The 22,331-nt window shown below is 41.4% G+C and overlaps 2 protein-coding genes across 3 annotated transcripts in view; one reads left to right on the top strand and one right to left on the bottom strand.

The window, feature by feature from the left end:
* Nucleotides 1–495: 495 nt before the first annotated feature.
* On the bottom strand, nucleotides 496–5,011 carry EPM2AIP1 (EPM2A interacting protein 1). Of its 2 annotated transcripts, XM_025374943.1 has the most exons (2): nucleotides 4,580–4,844; nucleotides 496–4,444 (listed from the first exon to the last, which is right to left on the bottom strand). In XM_025374943.1, exons 1-2 carry the CDS (start codon nucleotides 4,619–4,621, stop codon nucleotides 2,798–2,800), a joined length of 1,689 nt encoding a protein of 562 aa, XP_025230728.1. In that variant the 5' UTR covers nucleotides 4,622–4,844; the 3' UTR covers nucleotides 496–2,797. The 2 variants fall into 2 exon arrangements, with proteins under 2 accessions (XP_025230728.1, XP_025230727.1); XM_025374942.1 differs by having other exon boundaries at nucleotides 496–5,011.
* Nucleotides 4,879–22,331, top strand: part of MLH1 (mutL homolog 1) — a 55,302-nt gene continuing 37,849 nt past the window's right edge. The window contains exons 1-8 of the mRNA XM_025377362.1: nucleotides 4,879–5,209; nucleotides 8,095–8,185; nucleotides 11,732–11,830; nucleotides 15,195–15,268; nucleotides 17,683–17,755; nucleotides 19,342–19,433; nucleotides 21,818–21,860; nucleotides 22,008–22,096. Of these exons, the coding sequence (XP_025233147.1) occupies nucleotides 5,094–5,209; nucleotides 8,095–8,185; nucleotides 11,732–11,830; nucleotides 15,195–15,268; nucleotides 17,683–17,755; nucleotides 19,342–19,433; nucleotides 21,818–21,860; nucleotides 22,008–22,096 (677 nt within the window). The 5' untranslated portion in view covers nucleotides 4,879–5,093. The remainder of the gene's footprint in view (nucleotides 5,210–8,094; nucleotides 8,186–11,731; nucleotides 11,831–15,194; nucleotides 15,269–17,682; nucleotides 17,756–19,341; nucleotides 19,434–21,817; nucleotides 21,861–22,007; nucleotides 22,097–22,331) is intronic.

Genomic DNA, 22,331 nt, shown 5'->3' with positions numbered 1-22,331 from the left:
ACTATTAACAAGGACTTAGTGAGCATAGTGGAGCAATTTGAGTAGCAATACGGGAGACTGGGAATACAAATTTGTCAAGAAAACTAGTAGGAATGAGCTACAGAGCAGTAACTGGTAAGGACATATTTTTTTTTTTTTTTTTTTTTTGAGACGGAGTCTTGCTCTGTCCCCCAGGCTGAAGTGCAGTGGCATAATCTTGGCTCACTGTTAATTTCCACCTCCCGGGTTCAAGCGATTCTCCTGCCTCAGCCTCCTGAGTAGCTGGGATTACAGGCGCACACCACCACGCCCAGCTAATTTTTTTTTTTTTTTGTATTTTCAGTAGAGATGGGGTTTCACCATGTTGGTCAGGCTGGTCTCGAACCCCTGACCTTGTGATCCCCCCACCTCGGCCTCCCAAAGTGCTGGGATTACAGGCGTGAGCCACCGCACCCAGCCGATTATCGTTTTTTTTAAAAGGTACTTATTTTAACTATATTCACTGCTACAACAGGACCAGTAACAACTGTATTTATAAAAACAAAAACAACAAAAAACTGCCATGCAGTTACAGAATTACTTAATACAGAAAACACGAAAATACACTTTTTTTTTTTCTACAAACAAGACTAGCTTATAGCAAATTCTCTATAGCTAAGGGTCAATTTAAAATCCTTGGCTTATATCTCCCCCTCACTCAATGACTATACGATACAAACTAATTTTATTAACACCTTAAGCAAAACATAGTAGAATTTCACAAAATGTACAAGATTTCAATATTTAAGGAACTGGTGTTAGAAAGCTGAAGTGGCTTTCAGGTCTTCCAATCTTTCTCTCAAGTAATAAAGCTCTGCCGTGGGAAATTACCTGCAGAATTTTTTTTTTTTTTTCCGTTTTCCCACTATGTTGTTTTTCTAGATATGTAAGCTTACTCTATTAACCAAAATCTCAGCTTGATCATTCTTGATAAGTACCTAATCGATATACAATTTTTTTCTGCCTTAAATATGTATAACAGGACAGAGCCCTTAAATCTGATTCAATTATTAATTCCCAATTTACAGGTGCTACTGTGAACTAACAGAACTTATCAATGCCTTTATTGTACTTTACCAGCCAAATTTAGAAGGTTGGAATTAGTCTCTCCTATGTAGTATTCTGTCAGTTTGTCCACCTTGCACTTTTAATTTTGCTTCTAATGGTAAAGTGCCCTATCCCTTGAAATAATCTACATTTTGGGAGGGATAATTCTTCATTGTGCCAGGCTGTCCCATGCACTGAAGGGCATGAGTGTCTTTAGCCTTAAATGCCAACAGAAGCCCCGAGTAAATATGACAACCAAAAAAGTGCCCCTACACATTTCTCAGCATCCTCTGGAAGGACAGGTTACTGCCTCTATTTGAAAGCCACTGGCACAACTTTGGTTTTCAGGCTCTTATGGCATTTATTTTAATTGCCCAGACATCAATTCCATCTAAATTCTTAGTTGTAGCCTGGTTCCTTGAATTTGCTGGAAGGTGTTTCAATAGTTAAGACAGGACTTTGGAACAATAATTTTTAACCTGTATAATACTTGAGAGGATCTATGAATGTAAGTTGGGTCCTGTTTATAATTAGTTTTACATAGCAAACTTTAAGATTGCCTTTTCACGGTTAACAGAGGTTTAGAAACTACCGTTTTGGCACAAAGCAGATTATCTTAATGGAAATACAGAATTATTGAAATCTGTGAATAAGACTGCTTTTAAATATTTCTACTTGTGTGCTATCTTAAATATAGAACGTGTTCCACAGTTCCAAATTTTAGAATCCATTTCTAGCATCTAAAAAAGTCTGATACTGTATCATTTTAAAACAAAGTGTTTACTTTAAGCAGGATTTTTTAAAATACAGCAGCAACATCCACGCAGATAAGACAAAAAAGCTAAAACATCTCACACCTCCTAATCCCGGAGTGCAAAAATCTTTTTTCCTCATCCTTTTTGATAGGGCCAAACTTGTGTCTACAGTAAAAAAAAAAAAAATAATTACTAACTGGCAACCATTAAGATTCTATACTTACCATAGTCCTTTAATAGGCAAGCTGATAAAATAGCCCCTAGTTATAAAAAAAAATCCAAGGAAAACCCCCAATAATTAGTCTTATCTCCAAATTGCAGGAAATCTCCTATATCAGCAACTTAAAAATGATTCTAATGACTTCCTCTATCAGTAATGTCGGTATCACTGAGGTGGGTGATGGGGAGGGAAGAGGGAAGAAATTTGTCAGTATTACCTTCGGACTCAGAAATGTTTAAAAAAGAGTCTCAAACATTTTGATAGTTACAAAACACCTCCACTGTATGTATCATCTTCCTTTTCGGAAACTTATGAACTTGCTATGTGAGTTTTTGCAAATTGGTTCAAAAGCACATTTAAAGAGTTGATAATTTAAGACTATATGAATCAGAATTTTAACACTCCATTAAAACAAGAGCTGAAATTTTTGGCATATATCTTCAGAACACCTAAAAAACAGACCGCAAATTCAACTCACATTAATACTAAATCTCTTTAAAATTAACTATATCATAAAAGACAACGACTTTGTCATTAAACTAAGTTTTAAAAAAGGTGGCATTCTCATGTTTCAGTCCCATGCTGCCATTTGAGATGAAAAAAAAAGGCAACTGTCAGAATTTTAATTGTGATCAGTTTGGACGGCTGGTACTTGGTACTTTCTCACAATCCAAATTAGTAAACTTGAAAACTCAAACCGATTTTTGCTTTTAGAATTAAATTCTTGTTGAGTTTTTCAATCTTGTACTACAAAGTCTTATGGATTAGATTCATTTCTTTCTCTCACAAGATCATCCCAACCCGGCTCCATTTCAGTTGTGGCAACCCGAAACAGGGCTTGGAGATGCTCATCTGTCAACGGTTGACTCAAAGTGTGTTGGTTTCGTGTCAAATATGAAAAAGCCTTTTCGCAGATTTGGTTACTATCAAACAAGGATGCGACCTTACAGGCAACCCCTTTGATAATTGGGTAAGATTCAGCAGACAATCCAGCATAAAACTGCCCCAAGTCTTTGATTCTGTATTCATTCCAAAGATTAGTGTTTGCCTGAAGTTTTGTCAGCTCCACCCTCACTGAAATAGGTGCATATTCAGGTTTAAAGTTAAATGGATTTGAAAAAAGTTCTAAGTCCTTTTTAATGAACCTGAGGTCCTTAAAATGTCTCTCAAATTCTTTTTGTAGACGACAGATCACCATTTGATACCTATCAGGATCAAATATTTTTTGATCTTCCTTATTTTGCTGTTTTAGCTCATCAACAACTTCTCTGAGGGCAGGAAAGTCTGTTAGATTTTTTTCCTCAATATGTCTTTGAAATAAATTCAGCTTAACTTCGAAAGTACAAATATGGTCAAAGGCAGCAGCAGCAAAGACTTTACTAACTCCTAATTCTTCACTGAGTTCTCGAAGGTGTTCCATAATGTCTACCAAGAAGCCAAAGTCACAAAGCCATTGTTTGTCTGAGAAGTGGACTGTTGTTGCCCCTACTGAAACCAAGAAAGCTTCCAGTTCTTTTCTTAGAGAGAATATTAGTTTTAAAGTTTTCCCTCTCCTAAGCCAATTGTTCAGACATCGTCCATTAACCCTTTCGCCATGCTCTGATTCAGATTCAGTTAGTAAAGTCTGAAATTCAGGTCGCCTAACGCCTCTGGTCTTAATCAAAACTATCCATTCGGATATGGTATTTATGATCTGATTAACATCTACATCATAGGAGCTCAACAGTTCCAAGTGAAGAAATCCTGAATAATGAATCACATTCCAACAGTTGGGGCTTACAGCCTTTTCTCTCATGTATGAGACGAGTCCTGAGTTCTCACCAATCATCCTCAAAGTATGGGTCGTAGTCAGTCCAACCATTCTCTGCAAGCTAAGCCCTGCTGTCTGCAGGGCCTCTAGGATTGCCGACATGAGCGCACCAACACTGAAATGATGAGTCAGGTTGATTATGGTCAAAAGATCTTCTTGCACCTCCAGCTCAGGGCCTACCCCGCGGATAAAGACCAGGAGGTAGTTCTCATAGGCCACAAAAGCCTGGTCGTCCAAGGCAAGAGAATAGGCTTTAAAGTCCCTGGCTCGGTTAAAAAGCTGGCTGCGTAGATTCTCGTCAATGCTCAGGATCCTCTGCCTTGTGATCTCTGGAGATAAGTCAATGCCTTGCAAGACGCTTACATGCTCGGGCAGTACCTCTCTCAGCAATACCTCCATACACTGGTATACAAAGTCCCCCTCACCCCAGCCACGACCCTTCAAGGCCAAGAGGCGGCAGAGCCCGAGGCCTGCACGAGCAGCTCTCTCTTCAGGAGTGAGCGAGGCCACGGGCAAGTCGCCCTGACGCAGACGCTCCACCAGGGCCGCGCGCTCGCCGTCTGCCACATACCGCTCGTAGTATTCGTGCTCAGCCTCGTAGTGGCGCCTGACGTCGCGTTCGCGGGTAGCTACGATGAGGCGGCGACAGACCAGGCACAGGGCCCCGTTGCCCTCCGGAGGCTCCACCACCAAATAACGCTGGGTCCACTCGGGCCGGAAAACTAGAGCCTCATCGACTTCCATCTTGCTTCTTTTGGGCGTCATCCACATTCTGCGGGAGGCCACAAGACCAGGGCCAACGTTAGAAAGGCTGCAAGGGGAGAGGAGGAGCCTGAGAAGCGCCAAAGCACCTCCTCCGCTCTGCGACAGATCACCTCAGCGGAGGCACACAAACCCAGCTCCGGAATCTCTGCCCCTATTGGCTGGATATTTCGTATTCTCCGAGCTCCAAAAACGAACCAATAGGAAGAGCGGACAGTGATCTCTCTAATGCGCAAGCGCATATCCTTCTAGGTAGCGGGCAGCAACCGCTTCAGGGAGGGACGAGGAGACCCAGCAACCCACAGCGTTGAGAAATTTGACTGGCATTCAAGCTGCCCAATCAATAGCTGCCGCTGAGGGTGGGTCTGGGCGGCGTAAGCTACAGCTTGAAGGAAGAACGTGAGCACGAAGCACTGAGGCGATTGGCTGAAGGCACTTCCGTTGAGCATCTAGACGTTTCCTAGACTCTTCTGGCGCCAAAATGTCGTTCGTGGCAGGGGTTATTCGGCGGCTGGACGAGACAGTGGTGAACCGCATCGCGGCGGGGGAGGTTATCCAGCGGCCAGCTAACGCTATCAAAGAGATGATTGAGAACTGGTACGGAGGGAGTCGAGCGGGGCTCACTTAAGGGCTAGGACGTAACGGGTCGCTCCTTTCAATGGTGCGGACACGCCTCCTTGCCCGAGCAGAAGCATGTACAGCGCATGCCCACAACGGCGGAGGCCGCGGGGTTCCGTGACGTGCCAGTCAGGCCTTCTCCCTTTCCACAAACCGTGTGTTTTCTTTACCGCTCTCGCGAGACCTTTTAAGGGTTGTTTGGAGTGCAAGTGGAGAAATATACTCAGTGTTGTTGTAATGGTACCGTTAACTAAGGAAGCCACTTAATTTAAAATGATGGTATGCAGAAGATGCAAAGTTGAAAGATGTATAAAAGCTTAGGATGGGGAAAAAAACCTTTTTTTCAGAGGATACTGCGTTACTATTTTCTTGCTTTTCATTCATTCCAGAAATCATCTGTACACATCCAAAGGCACAATTCATTTTGAGTTTCATTCAAAACAAATCGTTTGTAGTTTTAGGACAGGCTGATGCACTCTGGGCTTGACTTCTGATTACCCTATTGTTAGATTAGTGACCCCACTTAGTGTTTTCCTGTCCTTTACTTGGGAGGGCGCAATTCGAAGATACCAGATTTCATGGGTCATCCGTGGATTTTGAAGCTTATAACTGTCACAAAAAATGTAGAGGGAAGAAATTTGAAACATGTGGAAGGAAAAGTGAGTGTGGACTATAAACTTCCAAAAAGACATGCCCAAAATACACCTAAACGTTATGTCAGATCATTTTGTTAAAATCAGTTGATGTTAGTGAAGTCCGTATATTAATAGAAAAAAGAATGCTTCAGTTAGGAGTGGTAGGTTTCTAGAGGGATTTATTGTGAAAGTATAAACTATTCAGGGCAATGGGACTGAAAGAACAGTGGGTAGAAAGGACCACTGAAGGAAAGGAAGAGAATTGGAAGGTAGATGAAAGAAGGAACAAGAAATGGGGGGATGTTTTCTCCTTTTCACGTGTAATAGTAGTAACAGAAGCAGTGGCAGACTTGCATTTGTTTCTACTATGTTAGAATGAATGACAGAACAACTGGGCCTATTATTGTACTGTGCCAGAATACTGTAAAACAAAACTGAACGTACTAGCTTGGTGGCTTGTAATTAATTCCTTAAGTGGAGATTTTTTATTTTATTTTATTTTATTTTTTTGAGTTGGAGTCTCACTTTGTCACCCAGCCTGGAGTGCAGTGGCGCGATCTCAGCTGACTGCAACCTCTGCCTCACGGGTTCAAGGGAGATTCTCCTGCCTCAGCCTCCCGAGTAGCTAGGACTGTAGGCGTGTGCCACCACGCCTGGCTCATTTTTTGGATTATTGTATATTTTTTTGAGATGAAATTTCACTCTTATTGCCCAGGCTGGAGTGCAATGGCACGCTCTCGGCTCACCGCAACCTCCACCTCCTGGGTTCAAGTGATTCTCCTACCTCAGCCTCCCGAGTAGCTGAGATTACAGCCATGTGCCACCATGCCCGGCTAATTTTGTATTTTTAGTAGAGACAGGATTTCACCATGTTAGTCAGGATGGTCTCGATCTCCTGACCTCAGGTGATCCACCCACCTTGGCTCAAGTGGAGATTTTTATATGGAGTCCAGCTATACTCTTTTTAATATATAAGTTGAGCTGACTAATACAACTTCAATACAGGGGCCCATGAGAAGGGTCTATAATGTTTAAGTAACTTATTGTCTTCTTTCTTTTTTTTTTTTAAGATGAAGTCTTACTCTGTTGCCCAGGCTGAAGTGCAGTGGTGTGATCTTGGCTCACGGCAACCTCTGCCTCCTGCCTCAACCTCCAAAGTAGCTGGGAATACAGGCGTGCACAACCACGCCCGGCTAATTTTTTTATTTTTAGTGGAGATGGGGTTTTGCCATGTTGGCCAGGTCTTGAACTCCTGACTTCAGGTGATCCGCCCACCTCGGCCTCCCAAAGTGCTGGGATTACAGACATGAGCCCCCATGCCCAGCCTATTGTTTCTGAATAAAGAATTGTCTATGTGGAGAAGAGATAACTCTTTCTCGTGCAGCCCATGATAGAAAATTTGTTTTCTCTAGCAGGTGGTCTATGCTTGTAGGCTACTCTTTGAAAGCACAAAAAATGTATTGACTTCTTTTTTTTTCTTTTTTTTTTTTTTTGAGATGGAGTTTTGTTCTTGTTGCCCAGGTTGGAGTGCAATGGTGTGATCTCAGCTCATTGCAACCTCCACCTTCTGGGTTCAAGTGATTCTCCTGCCTCAGCCTCCCAAGTAGCTGGGATTACAGGCATGTGCCACCATGCCCGGCTACTTTTGTATTTTTAGGAGAGATGGGGTTTCTCCATGTTGGTCAGGCTGGTCTCGAACTCCTGACCTCAGGTGATCCACCCGCCTCGGCCTCCCAAAATGCTAGGATTACAGGCGTGAGCCATTGCCCCTGGCCAAAAAATTGATTGACTTCCTAAAGATTTATTAACTTTCTGCATTACTGTTTTTTTCTAACCTGCATCATAAATATAAAAGGGAATAGTAGAGAAAATCGTTCAGAATTTGTATTTTTTAGTGACATTTTATTAGAGTCACTAAGGAACCTGAGGCTGAGTTAAGAAGAGGCATCTGCCAAAAGAAATCTATTTTTAACTTCTTGCTGTCTTTCCTAGAGGAACAGAAATAGTGCTGAATGTCCTATTGGAAATGATGGTTGCTGTGCCGTCTGTTCCCTCTCTCACACAGTGTGTAAACTCATACAGTGTATGAGCCTGTAAGACAAAGGAAAAACATGTTAATGAGGCACTATTGTATTTGTTTGGAGTTTGTTATCATTGCTTGGCTCATATTAAAATATGTACATTAGAGTAGTTGCAGACTGATAAATTATTTTCTGTTTGATTTGCCAGTTTAGATGCAAAATCCACAAGTATTCAAGTGATTGTTAAAGAGGGAGGCCTGAAGTTGATTCAGATCCAAGACAATGGCACTGGGATCAGGGTAAGTAAAACCTCAAAGTAGCAGGATGTTTGCGCACTTCATGGAAGAGGCAGGACTTTTCTCTGTTCTGGAAACTAGGCTTTTGCAGATGGGATTTTTTCATTGAAAAGTTCAACACCAACAATAAATATTTATTGAGTACCTATTCTTTGCTGGGCACTGTTCAGGGGATGTGGCAGTGAATAAAATAGATTAAAATCTTTTCTGATGCTTACATTATAGTGGTGGGAGACAAAATGGGTATAATAAATAGTATGTCAGATAGCATTAAGTGCTGTGGAGAAAACTAAAGCGGGGAGGAAGATAGTGTGCAAGCTGGAAAGGATGCAATTAAATTGAGTGGTTCAGGAAGGCTTCCATGTGGATGTGATATTTGAGGGACCGGTGGAAGTCAAGGAGCAAATTGTGAGGCTACCTAAAGGTATTGGCATACAGAATAATATATGCAAAGACTATTAAATGGAAGCATACCTGACATGTTAAAGGACTATGAAGGAGGCCAGTTTGTCTAGAGGCTGAAAAGGAAAGAGTAATAGATGAGGTCTAAGTGAGAACATGTAAATCCTTGTGGGCCAAGGTAAAATCTTTAGCTTTTTTTCTGAATATGGTGGGATACTATTAGAGGGTTTTAAGCAGAGGTTGCGTGGTGTGGTGAGTTTTTAAAAAAAAATCCTTTGTCTTTCTGTGCGGAAAATAGCAGGACAGGGCAGAAGCAGTCTGTCCTGCAGACTGCTTGGTCGCAGTAAAGATGTAGGAAGCAGTGAGATTCTGGGTTGATTGTGGAGGCAAAGCTCTCAGAATTTGCTGATATAGGTTGTGAGAGAAAGAGGAATCAGGAATGATTTCAAGGTTTTGGTCTGGTAAATGGAAGAAGGAGTTGCCATTTACTAAGATGGGAAAGACTATGAAAGAAGCAGATTTTCGGAGAGATCAGAAGTTCATTTTGGGGCATGTTCAATTTAAGATGCCTGTTAGTTGGATGTTTATGTGAGTTTGGAGTGCAGGGTGGAGATTTAGGGATGAATATTTGGTGGTTGTCTGCATTGTAAAGGTATTAAAAGCCACAAGAAGGCTGGGCGCGGTGGCTCATGCCTATAATGCCAGCACTTTGGGAGGCCGAGGCAGGCAGATCACCTGAGGTCGGGAGTTCGAGACCAGCCTGACCAACATGGAGAAACCCCATCTCTACTAAAAATACATAATTAGCCGGGTATGGTGGCACATGCCTGCAATCCCTGCTACTCGGGAGGCTGAGGCAGGAGAATCGCTTGAACCCAGGAGGTGGAGGTTGCAGTGAGCCGAGATTGTGCCATTGCACTCCAGCTTGGGCAACAAGAGCGAAACTCCATCTCAAAAAAAAAAAAAAAGCTTTGAGACTCACCTGAAAAGATACTCAACATCATTAGCCACTAGGAAAATGAATAAAAACCACAGTGAGATATCACTTCATACCTATTAGGATGGCTATTATCAAAAACAAAAACAAGTGTTTGCAAGGATGTAGAGACTGGAATTCTTGTGTATTGCTAGTGGGAATGTAAAATAGTGCAGGGTGCTATGGAAAATGCTGTGGTGATTCCTCAAAAAATTAAACAGAATTACCATATAATCAAATAATTCCACTTCTGAGTTATTCCCAAAAGAAGGGACACAAGCAGATATTTGTACACTCATATTCATGGCAACATTATTTACAGTAGCCAAAAGGTGAAAGCAACCTAAGCATCCATCTGTGGATGAATGGATAAACAAAATGGACTAATTTCAGCCTTAAATAGAAAGAAAATGTTGACACATGTTGCAACATATATGAACCTTGAAGACATCATCTTAGGTTAAATAAGTCGATCACTAAAGGACAAATATTGTGTGATTCCTCTTATGAAGTTCCTAGAGTAGTCAAATTCATAGAGACAGTAGAGTGGTGGTTGTCAAGGGCCAGGGGGAGCGGGGAGAATGGAAATTATTGTTTAATGGGTACAGAGTTTCCGTTTGGGGAAGATGAAAAAATTCTGGAGATGGATCATAATGGTAGTTACACAGCAGTGTGAATATAGTTAATGCCACAGAACGGTACATTTAAAAATGGTTAGGATGGAAAATTTTCTGTTACATGTATTTTACTGCAATTTTAAAATTTAGAATTTTTTTTCCCCTTTTTTAGAGGCAGGATCTCACTCTATTGCCCACACTGGAGTGCAGTAGTGTAAGCATAGCTCACTGTAACCTTAAACTCCTGGGCTAAAGCAGTTCTCTCATCTCAGCCAGCTGAAGTAGTACCTGTAGGTGCACACCACCATGCCTGGCTATTTTTATTTTTGTTTTTGTAGAAATAAGGCCTTGCTTTGTTGCCGAGGCCTCCCAAAGTGCTGGGATTATAGGTATGAGCCACTGCGACCAACCCTGGAGATTTTTTTTAATTTTTTTTGAGACAGAGTCTTGCACTGTTGCCCAGGCTGGAGAGTAGTGGCACGATCTCGGCTCACCATAACCTCCGCCCGCTCCTGGGTTCACACCATTCTCCTGCATCAGCCTCCTGAGTAGCTAGAACTATAGGCACCTGCCACCATGCCTGGCTAATTTTTTGTATTTTTAGTAGAGACGGGGTTTCACCATGTTAGCTAAGATGGTCTCGATCTCCTGACCTCGCGATCTGCCCACCTCGGCCTCCCAAAGTGCTGTAATTACAGGCGTGAGCCACCGTGCCCGGCCGGAGATTTCTAATAAAGAAGCTTGTCAATTAAACAAACAACAAAAAGCCCTGAGACTGAATGAGATAATCAAGAGAGTATGTGTAGATAGAGAAGAGGTCCAAGGACGGAGTCTTGGGTGACTCTGATGTCAAGAAGTGAGGACATGAGGCAGAAACAGCAGTGACTGAGAAGGAGCCACCTAGTAAGAAAGGAGGAACACCAGGACAGTGTGGTATTCTGGATTCCAAACAAGGAAGTTACTGTTAATTTTAAAGCTCTTCTCAGGCTGGGCATGGTAGCTCACACCTGTAGTCCCAGCACTTCGGGAGGCTGAGGTGGGTAAATCACTTGAACTCATGTGTTTGAGACCAGCTTGGGCAACATGATGAAACCTCATCTCCACTAAAAATATAAGAAATTTAGGTCAGATGTGGTGGCTCATGCCTGTAATCCTAGCGCTTTGGGAGATAAAGGCAGCCAGATCATTTGAGGTCAGAAATTTGAGACCAGCATCTCCAGCATGGCGAAACCCCATCTCTACTAAAAATACAAGAAAAAATTAACCGAGCATGGTGGTACATACCTGTAATCCCAGCTACTCGGGAGACTGAGACATGAGAATTGCTTCAACCTGGGGGGCAGAGGTTGCAGCGAGCTGAGATCTCATCACTGCACTCCAGCCTGGGTGACACAAACTCTGTCTCAAAAAAAAAAAAAAAAGAAAAAGAAAAAAGAAAAAAAGCTCTTCTAAGAAGATTTTTTTTTCCTGGATTAAATCAAGAAAATGGGAATTCAAAAAGATTTGGAAAAATGAGTAACATAATTATTTATTCATCTTTTTGGTATCTAACAGAAAGAAGATCTGGATATTGTATGTGAAAGGTTCACTACGAGTAAACTGCAGTCCTTTGAGGATTTAGCCAGTATTTCTACCTATGGCTTTCGAGGTGAGGTAAGCTAAAGATTCAAGAAATGTGCAAAATATCCTCCTGTGATGACATTGTCTGTCATTTGTTAGTATCTGTTTCTCAACATAGATAAATAAGGTTTGGTACCTTTTGCTTGTTAAATGTATGCAAATCTGAACAAAGTTAGTGAACTTTTAACTTTCTAAGATGGAGAATTGTTCATAAATAAACTATTTTACCTACAGAGACCTCTGATATTATATGTCTCTTGATGGAAGTACCCAATACCACCGATGAAGTTTTCTTGTGAAAAAATCAAATGTGAATCTTATCATTACTTAGATCTAAGTACCAATATGTGAAAAATATAAGAGACAAGGAAGGTGGTAAATAATTCTGAGATTGGGAGACTACATGAAAAAAGACTTGTTCCCTTCAACAGATAGACGGCAGGGAAAAAAAGAGTAGAGAAAGGAGTAGAGAACCTGTGGATTAAAAGACATTTAAGCGGCATATGAACCTGGTCCAGTGTATGACTCTTACCTAAATCTTGATGGAGCAAACTACACAACATTTTTTTTTGAGACAAATATTTGAATACAGGTTGACTATTTGATGTCATTAAGGAGAAATTATGAATTATCTTGGTATAAAAATATTGTCGTGGGGTTTTTTTTGAGTCCTTATCTTTTAAGATATATCCTAAAGTATTTGTGGGTAAAATTATATGACATATCATAGGAGTATATGATTTAGAAAACAGATTAAAATATAAAAGGATAAAATATGATCTTATATTTTGTGACTCACTTCCTCATGGATATCTTTCTACCCAGTAAATATAGGCCTATCTAGGTTTTAATGGCTACATAGTATTCTGTTACCTGTATGTACTATAGTTGGTTTAGTTTCCTGTTGAATATTTATGCTCTTTGACTTTTTTTCCTGTTTAAGATTCTTGTTTTTTGTTTTCTTTTTTTTTTTGTTTGAGACAGAGTCTTGCTCTATTATCCAGGCTGGAGTGCAGTGACATGATCTCAGCTTACTGCAACCTCCACCTTCTAGGTTCAAGCTATTCTTCTGCCTCAGCCTCCTGAATAGCTGGGATTACAGGCGTGCACCACCATGCCTGGCTAATTTTTGTATTTTTAGTAGAGACAGGGTTTGGCCATGTTGGCCAGGCTGGTCTTGAACTCCTGACCTTGAGTGATCTGCCTGCCTTGGCCTTGCAAAGTGCTGGGGTTATAGGCATGAGCCACTGCATCTGGCCCTGTTTAAGGTTCTGATGAGTATTCTTATAGGTATACTGTGTTTCGTTTAATTGTTTCCTAAGGATAAATTTATAGAAATAACATTCCTTGGTAAAAAAATATATATATTTTTTAAAAACTGTATTAGTTTCCTGTTGCTGTCAAAAAATTTCCAGAAATTTAGTGGCATTAAACAATACAAATTAATCATTCTACCGTTCTGGAGATCAGAAGATATGGGTCTTACTAGGCCTCACTAGGCTAAAATCAAGGTTTTGGCAGGGCTGTGTTCCTCTATGGAGGTTCCGGGGGACCAGAGAAACTATTTTACAGTAGTTATTTTAAGGGAATGAAAGTGAAGATGGGGTTGGGCAGTCAAAGAGGCTATTACTTTTCATTTTTGGCCTTTCAGTAGTTTGAATTTTTTTTATCATATACGTGTATTACTTTAATTTTTAAAAAGTAAAAGGCAGGTGTGATTCAGTCTCTGTAATTTAGATCAATTTACAGCAAACTAGGGTGGTCTCATGTATCGTCTTACTCACAGTGACCACTTAATTATTCCAAGAAGGGACAATTTCCAAGACTTGGTTTACACTGAGACTGCCCCTGATTTTAAGGATACCTTAGATCAAACTCTAGGAAGGCAGTTTCATTTTGGCCTTGCAGCTACCTGGGTCATTTTCCAAGCCCATGGCCTCCTGGAGTCTTCGCCTAGCTGTAGGTTATCTTTGTGGCTATTATTTCACTGTAATTACACAGGGAAGATTTATTGAGGGATTTCTGTGTACCAGCCATGGTTCTCAGCACTTTGTATTAACTCTTACTCCTGACAGTAACTCTACAGAGGTTCTGCTGTTACCCAGTTTTACATGAGGGAAACATGGCCAGAGGACACAGTTAGAAAATGGCAAAGTGGGGATTAGAAACTAGGCAGTTTGACTCCAGAGTCTGTGCCCCTGTCCACTTGGCTCCACTGCTGGGGAAGAGGCCTCTGAAGCAGCAGGACCATCTGCTGTGCCGTGTGTAATGGCAGTCTGTCTTCCTGGTGTGATGTTGTGTTCTACTCTGCATTTTCATGTCTTTCCTTATACAGGTCTCAAAATCATTTACTTTTTTTTTTTTTTTTTTGAGACGAAGTCTCACTTTGTTGCCCAGGCTGGAGTGCAGTGGCACAATCTCCACTCACTGCAACTTCTGCCTCCCAGGCTCCTGCCTCCCAGGCTCCTGCCTCAGCCTGCCAAGTAGCTCGGATTACAGGCACATGCCACCACAGCTGGCTAATTTTTGTATTTTTAGTAGAGTTGGTATTTCACCATGTTGGCCAGGCTCTTCTTGAACTCCTGACCTCAGGTGATCCACCCACCTAGGCCTTCCAAAGTGCTGGGATTACAGGCGTGAGCCACTGCGCCTGGCCTTATGTTTTTTAATGGTGCAAATTAGCTCAATTACATAAACCAGGAAAATCCAGCTAGGACCTGGTGATCTCTGAGCCTGACCCATGTGCCTTTCAATGAACTGAACTTGCCACAGGTGTATTTACTGTCTAATGAGATGCTGTCACACAGACCCCATCATAGCACAGTTCCTGAGTTACACCTTTACATACTATAATATCCTTCTTGTGAAAAAAGATACAGATTCCAAAGGTCTGAGAGACCAATCTTGGTTATAAAGGGGAAAAATGGTCATGGGTTTTTAAAATTTGTTTTGTCTTAATAGCATAATTTCAAATTTACATTTCTAAATGAATAATTGCTTATATAAAGCAGTTTTGAGTAACAACGTAAAACACTATCTATTTGGAGTGATTCCTTTACCCACTTCTGAAGGCAAGTTTTGAAAAGTACTAGAAGACACTTCATTGAGAATATTATTAAACATGCCTATAGTTCTACCACCTGAACACAATTGCTTATTAACCCATTAATGTTTTGGACTTTTTAATATATATTTTTCACTTGTTCTAGTAATTATGCTGCAGATTGTTTGATCATTTTTTTTTCAGCATGTCATCAAAGTGAGCAAAGTGCTTCTCATTGCCACATATTAATAAAAAATGGAAGAAGCAGTTCAGATAACCTCTCCCTTTGATGAGGTGACAGTGGGTGACCCAGCAGTGAGTTTTTCTTTCAGTCTATTTTCTTTTCTTCCTTAGGCTTTGGCCAGCATAAGCCATGTGGCTCATGTTACTATTACAACAAAAACAGCTGATGGAAAGTGTGCATACAGGTATAGTACTGACTTCTTTTACTCATATATATTCATCCTGAATGTATTTTTTGCCTGGATCTCAGAGTAATCCTGCCTCAGCACCAGTGTTATCTTTTTTGGCAGAGATCTTGGGTACGTTTTCTTTTCTCCCTATTGATAAATTGATGATCCACGACGATGATTATTAGGTAATACTCTTACTTCATGGATTCTTAAAAGATATGATATAACGTATTACAAGTGCCTAGCAAGGTGTCTGTTACACATAGGTGTTCTAAGTAAATGGTAGCTGCCCCTTTGCCCTTCAGTTGGGGTATTGCTTTGGACTGATTAGAGGGCTGTGGCTGGGATGCTAAAGGTTCATGTTTCCTTAGCTGGCTCCTGAGCCACCAGCTCCCACCACCTGTGTATGCCTGTGCTGGTTTGCCTTCCCACAAGTAGCTGCTCTCTGTCTGTTATGCTGGCACAGTTTTCAGAAGCTGATGAATGGCCTTGAAACAGAACAAAAATGGGATTCAGGATAACAAAATCGCACCGTTGTTTTTATAAGCACAGGCCATTCACTAGTTGAAGACTGGTGGGAGTACCTAATTCATGCCAAAAAAAAGATAATTTTTAAAAATCACACAGATTGTTTGTAGATTAAAAGGGAAAATAGGCTGGGTATAGTGACTTTGCCTGTGACTTTGGGAGGCTGAAGTGGGAGGATTGCTTGAAGTCAGTTTGAGACCAGCCTGGGAAACAGAGCAAGACCCCGTCTCTACAGAAAATTTTTAAAAAATTAGTTGGGTATGGTGATGCACATCTGTAGTCTTAGCTACTCCAGAGGCAGGAAGATTGCTTGAGCCCAGCAGTTTGAGGCTGCAGCAAGCTATGATTACACCACTGTACTCCACCCTTAAAAAATAAATAAATCAAAAAGGGAAAATATCTTCAACAAAGGATAGTTCTGTCTGTTTGTCAGTCTTCCTCAACAGATAAATGTGTGAAGTAATGGAAGGTGGAAATTTCAGAGTACACAACATTAATGCTAGGGGCGTCTGACTCTGTGTGAATTATAATTGCCCTAGATCTAGATGGGCTGATAATATTAGAATCCCCTGTCACTAACTGAAGAGAGAGTTGTGAGTTAATGCCTTCCTAGATAACCTAGATTATAGACTCATTATCTTGGCAACCAGCCCCTTCCAATGTGCTCTCAGTCTGCCTTTCCAGCCCCTTCTCTCTACCTATTCCCAGCTGCCATGTATTCTAAAGCCTCTATGCTTTCATTTTTGTTTTTGCCTTCCTGGATGGTCTTTCCTGCTGTCTCCACCTGAAACTATTCCTCTCTAAAGAACAGATGAATTGCCAGCTCTCTGGGATGCTTTTACTCACCCTCACTCCCACCCCAGGCTGAATGGACCCTTCTCTAGATCACTTAGCATGTTGTTCTACAGTTAGGTAAAAAGTACACATCACTAGATGAAGAGCTTTCTTTTTTATTTAATTTAATTTTTTTTTTTGACAGCCTGTGTCACCCAGGCTGGAGTGCAGTGGTGCGATCTTGGCTCACCGAAAGCTCTGCCTCCTGGGTTCACGCCATTCTCCTGCCTCAGCCTCCTGAGTAACTGGAACTATAGGCACCCGCCACCATGTCCCACTAATGTTTTGAATTTTTAGTAGAGATGGGGTTTCACTGTGTTAGCCAGGATGGTCTTGATCTCCTGACCTCGTGATCCACCCGCCTTGGCCTCCCAAAGTGCTGGGATTACAGGCATGAGCCACGGCGCCCGGCCCCAAGACCTTTCTTTATTACCAGGGCTTCCACAGACCTGACACATGGTAGCTCTTCAATAAATAATTGCAGAATTACTGGAAAATTTTACTGTTAACTTAGGCAGTGGCAAAACCATTGTTTGGTAGCTTAGGATAGCAAGTAAATAGGAACATTTGCTAGAAAAACAGATATTTTTAAAAATCCAATTCAAGGACTGGGTGTGGTGGCTCATGCCTGTAATCCCAGCACTTTGAGAGGCCGAGGCAGGCGTATCTAGGAGTTCGAGACCAGCCTGACCAACAGGGTAAAACTCCGTCTCTACTAAAAATACAAAATTAGCTGGGTGTGGTGGTGGGCATCTGTAATCTCAGCTACTTGGGAGGCTGAGGCAGGAGAATCTCTTCAACCCTGGTAGGCGGAGGTTACAGTGAGCTGAGATTGCGGCATTGCACTCCACCCTGGGAAACGGGCAAAACTCCATCTCAAAAAAAAAAAAAAATCGAATTCAAATGATTATGGAAGTAGTGGAGAAATAAACAGGAAAATGATAAATAATTAAGACAATATATAATATGGCTATATTTTAATCTGTTGTTGGTATGGTTTTCTTTTTTCCCTTGGGATTAGTATCTATCTCTCTACTGGATATTAATTTCTTATATTTTCTCATTAGAGCAAGTTACTCAGATGGAAAACTGAAAGGTCCTCCTAAACCATGTGCTGGCAATCAAGGGACCCAGATCACGGTAAGAATGGTACATGGGAGCGTAAATTGTTGAAGCTTTGTTTTTATAAATATTGGAATAAAAATTAAAATTGTCTCTGAGTTTTCAGGGTAATAATAAAATGAATTTGCACTAGTCAATGGAGATCCCAAGATATCATCCTCTAAGCAAGATAAATGACTATTGGCTTTTGTGGCATGGCAGCCTGCGACCTCCTTGTCTTTTTTAAGGGCTAGGAGATTCTTTACTGGGATGGCAAAAATCAATGGCAGGGTAGTTGGCATTGAAAGAAGATTAAGCTTGACTCCAGAGGTGTGGGTTAGAGCCCAGCCTTGTCACTCAATGGTTGTACGTCCAGAGGCAAGTCACTTAACATCCCTTAACCCCAGTTTTCTCATCTATCAAATGAAGCAAAGAATACTTGCCCTCTTGACTTAAAGGGTGTCTGATGAGACATATGACTATATCATTAGCTGGGAGAAAGTCCATCATGCTGCCTATGTATAGTGCCTCAAGTTGGTCTCTTTCCCTTCTGTGATTCCACAAAGCACCCTGCTGTCATGTTATGCATCCTGCCCCTCCACCCAAGTCCCATCTAGAGCATATCTTCTCGAAGTCCACTGTAACCTGCCTAATCCTAGGTGTGACGAGGCAGGCAGGAGGCAGAAAAAAACGTGTGTTTTGCAATACATGTTAAGAGAGATCTTGGGCTGGGCACAGTGGCTCACACCTGTAATCTTAGCACTTTGGGAGGCCAAGGCGGGCGGATCATCTGAGGTCGGGAGTTCAAGACCAGCCTGACCAACATGGAGAAACCTCATCTCTACTAAAAATACAAAATTAGCCAGGTGTGGTGGCGCATGCCTGTAATCCCAGCTACTCAGGAAGGCTGAGGCAGGAGAATTGTTTGAACCCGGGAGGCGGAGGTTGTGGTGAGTCGAGATCGCGGCCTTGCACTCCAGCCTGAGCAACAAGAGTGAGACATGGTCTCAAAAAAAAAAAAAAAAAAAAAGAGAGATCTTATACCACAGTGACCACAGTGTGATTTCCAAGAACTTCAAATGATCTAAGAAATTTTGTGATTATTATTAGTTTGAAAAATATCTTTTTTTTTTTTTTTAGACAAAAGTCTCAGTCTGTTGCCCATGCAGAAGTGCAGTGGCGTGATCTCAGCTCACCGCAATCACTGCCTCCTGAGTTCAAGCAGTTGTCCTGCCTCAGCCTCCTGAGTAGCTGGGATTACAGGCATGCGTCACCATGCCTGGCTCATGTTTGTATTTACATGTGTGTCCCACTAAATCATGTACTCTTCTGAGCAAGATCATGCTTTGTCTTCATATTTTCTGCACAAAGCAAAGACCCTGACACACAGATAGCCCCCAGTGCGTAGTTGAGAAATCAGTGAATGAATGTGGGAGGCAGGAAAAATGTCCTTTAATTCTTCTATTAATGCTGTGTTATCCCTGGCCTCAGTCAGTTCTTAGAACTGAGCTGTTGGTAAATATAATTGGATTCACTATCTTAAGACCTAGCTTTTGCTAGGACATCTTGGGTTGTATTTTCATATACTTCTATGATTTTACAAGAAAAATCGATCTTCTGTGCAGGTGGAGGACCTTTTTTACAACATAGCCACGAGGAGAAAAGCTTTAAAAAATCCAAGTGAAGAATATGGGAAAATTTTGGAAATTGTTGGCAGGTACAGTCCAAAATCTGGGAGTGGGTCTCTGAGATTTGTCACCAAGGTAATATGTTCTAGTGTTCATAAATTGTGAACAGTTGCTGAGCTAGATGGTGAAAAGTAAAACTAGTTTCTGGCCAAGGTTTAGCCACCAATTTTGCACTTTCTCTCATCTCCCCAGGAAAGAGCAGTTGGTCTTTAGATCAATGAGAGCTCTTTGATGGCCGCAAAACAAACTGACTCTAGCCAACTTGAGCTAAAAAGAAATTTAGTGGAAGGCTGAGTTACAACATGAAGTGTGTGCAGTTGCCCCTTGGAGAGAATAAGAACCAGGGTGCCTCTGGGACTTAATGTCATTACTGTACACCAGTTGTTTTTATTCTTTTCCTGACTTTGCTCTGGAGTCAGTTTGCTAACAGTGCATTCAATGATCATGTGCCCATATCTATGGGGAGAAGGTTTCTTGATTGGCAGTCTTATTAAGGGTGCATATCAAATAGAATGGAATAGAGGTAGTTTCCCAAAGGAAGACATGAGAGACTGTTACCAGAAAAAGGAGAAGGGATTCAGGACAGATGAAAACATTATATCCATAACAGACTTACTCTGCTGGTACAGATGGTACAGATGGCTTCAGTATAGGCTCTCCGAACCCACATATCATTGATTGGGATATATAATATATATATATTTCTAAAAAAATCTAAAATGAGTCAAACATTTCACCTCTCTCTATATATATATATATGTATTTTGAGACAGAATTTTGCTCTTGTTGCCCAGGCTGGAGTGCAATGGTGCAATCTCAGCTCACTGCAACCTTTGCCTCCTGGGTTCAAGCGATTCTTCTGTCTCAGCCTCCCGAGTAGCTGGGATTACAGGCACATGCCACCATGCCCAGCTATTTTTTTTTTTTCTTTTTAGTAGAGAGGGGGTTTAATCATATTGGTCAGGCTGGTCTCGAACTCCTGACCTCAGGTGATCCACCTACCTCAGCCTCCTAAAGTGCTAGGATTACAGGCGTGAGCCACTACGCCTGACCATTTTTCAGTATTTCTTTTTTTTCTGAATCAGAGTTTCACTCTTGTTGCCTAGGCTGGATGGAGTACCATGGTGTGATCTCAGCTCACCGCAACCTCTGCTTCCCAGGTTCAAGCGATTTGCCTGCCTCAGCCTTCTCGAGTAGCTGGGATTACAGGCATATGCCACCATGCCTGGCTAATTTTGTGTTTTTAGTAGAGATGGGGTTTCTCCATGTTGGTCAGGCTGGTCTCGAACTCCTGACCTCAGATGATCTGCCCGCCTCGGCCTCCCAAAGTGCTGGGATTACAGGCATGAGCCACCGTACCTGGCCCATTTTTCAGTATTTCTAAAAAAATCTAAAATGAGTCAAACATTTCACCTCAATAAAATGACACAGGTTTATACATTAAGTGTCTTTGCTTTTTCTTGAAATTTTATAAATCAGTGTCAGAATATTCATTACCTCCTAAAAATAAAGGAGTTCTAGTTGACTGTTTTGGTTCTAGGTGTGGTAAAGTGAAACATTGTTACTTAAATGCATTTTGCTAGGCACAATCCTTCCCTTCACAAGCTCTGTAGAGAAAAGAGAAATAAATGACTGCCAACCAAGAAAAGGTTGGGAGATACTGGAATAAGACCCAGGGGCAGGAAGAAGCCAGTGAGGAGGGCGTATTGAGGGCTCTGAGAGAGAGTAAAAGCAGGGCTTGTTAGAGCTAGCTTCTCAAGATGTCCTTGAGGCAAACCAGACCTTTGGGACACTCTGAAAATAAAACTGAAAGTGAAAAGATTGTGGGCCGAATGTGGTGGCTCACGCATGTAATTCCAGCACTTTGGGAGGCCGAGGCGAGCAAATCACCTGAGGTCAGGAGTTTGAGACCAGCCTGGCCAACATGGTGAAACCCTAAAAGTACAAAAAGAATTAGCTGGGCCTAGTGGCAGGCGCCTATAATCCCAGCTACTCGGGAGGCTGAGGCACGAGAATTGCTTGAACCCAGGAGGTGGAGGTTGCAGTGAACTGAGATCGTGCCATTGCACTCTAGCCTGGGCAACAAGAGTGAAACTCTGTCTCAAAAATAAATAAAAATTAATAAAAAAAGAGATTGTGGTGTGATATCCTGGATTCTATCAGCAACCTATAAAAGCAGAGAGGAGCCTGTGTTTTGATTCGGTCACATTTAGCATTTATATCTCTATGAAGTTTCTGCTGGTTTATTTTTCTGTGGGTAAAATATTAATAGGCTGTATGAAGATATTTTTCTTTATGTGCACCTTTGTTTAGATTACTCAACTCCAGCAACTTATTTAACTAAAAGGGGCCTCTGCCATCTAGTGTGTGTTTTTGGCAACTTTTTTCTTACTCTTTTGTTTTTCTTTTCCAGGTATTCAATACACAATGCAGGCATTAGTTTCTCAGTTAAAAAAGTAAGTTATTGGTTTATGGGGGATGGTTTTGTTTTATGAAAAGAAGAAGGGATTTTTAATAGTTTGCTGGTGGAGATAAGGTTATGATGTTTTCAGTCTCAACCGTGAGACCATAAATCCTTGTGTCTTCTGCTGTTTGTTTATCAGCAGGGAGAGACAGTAGCTGATGTTAGGACACTACCCAATGCCTCAACTGTGGACAATATTCGCTCCATCTTTGGAAATGCTGTTAGTCGGTATGTCGATAACCTATATAAAAAAATCTTTTATATTTCTTATCTTGGTTTATCATTCCATCACATTATTTTGGAACCTTTCAAGATAGTACCTGCCTTAAGAATTTGCTTTAGTCAAATACACAGGCTTGTTTTACGCTTCAGATTTGTTAATGGAGTTCTTATTTCATGTAATCGACACTTTCTGGGTGCATGTAATCTTCTAGATGCTGTGGCGTGAATCGTGTTCTTTCAA

The sequence above is a fragment of the Theropithecus gelada genome, chromosome 2 (assembly GCF_003255815.1).
Source record: "Theropithecus gelada isolate Dixy chromosome 2, Tgel_1.0, whole genome shotgun sequence".
Classification (NCBI taxonomy): domain Eukaryota; kingdom Metazoa; phylum Chordata; class Mammalia; order Primates; family Cercopithecidae; genus Theropithecus; species Theropithecus gelada.
This window is presented reverse-complemented; position numbering and strand designations above follow the sequence as displayed.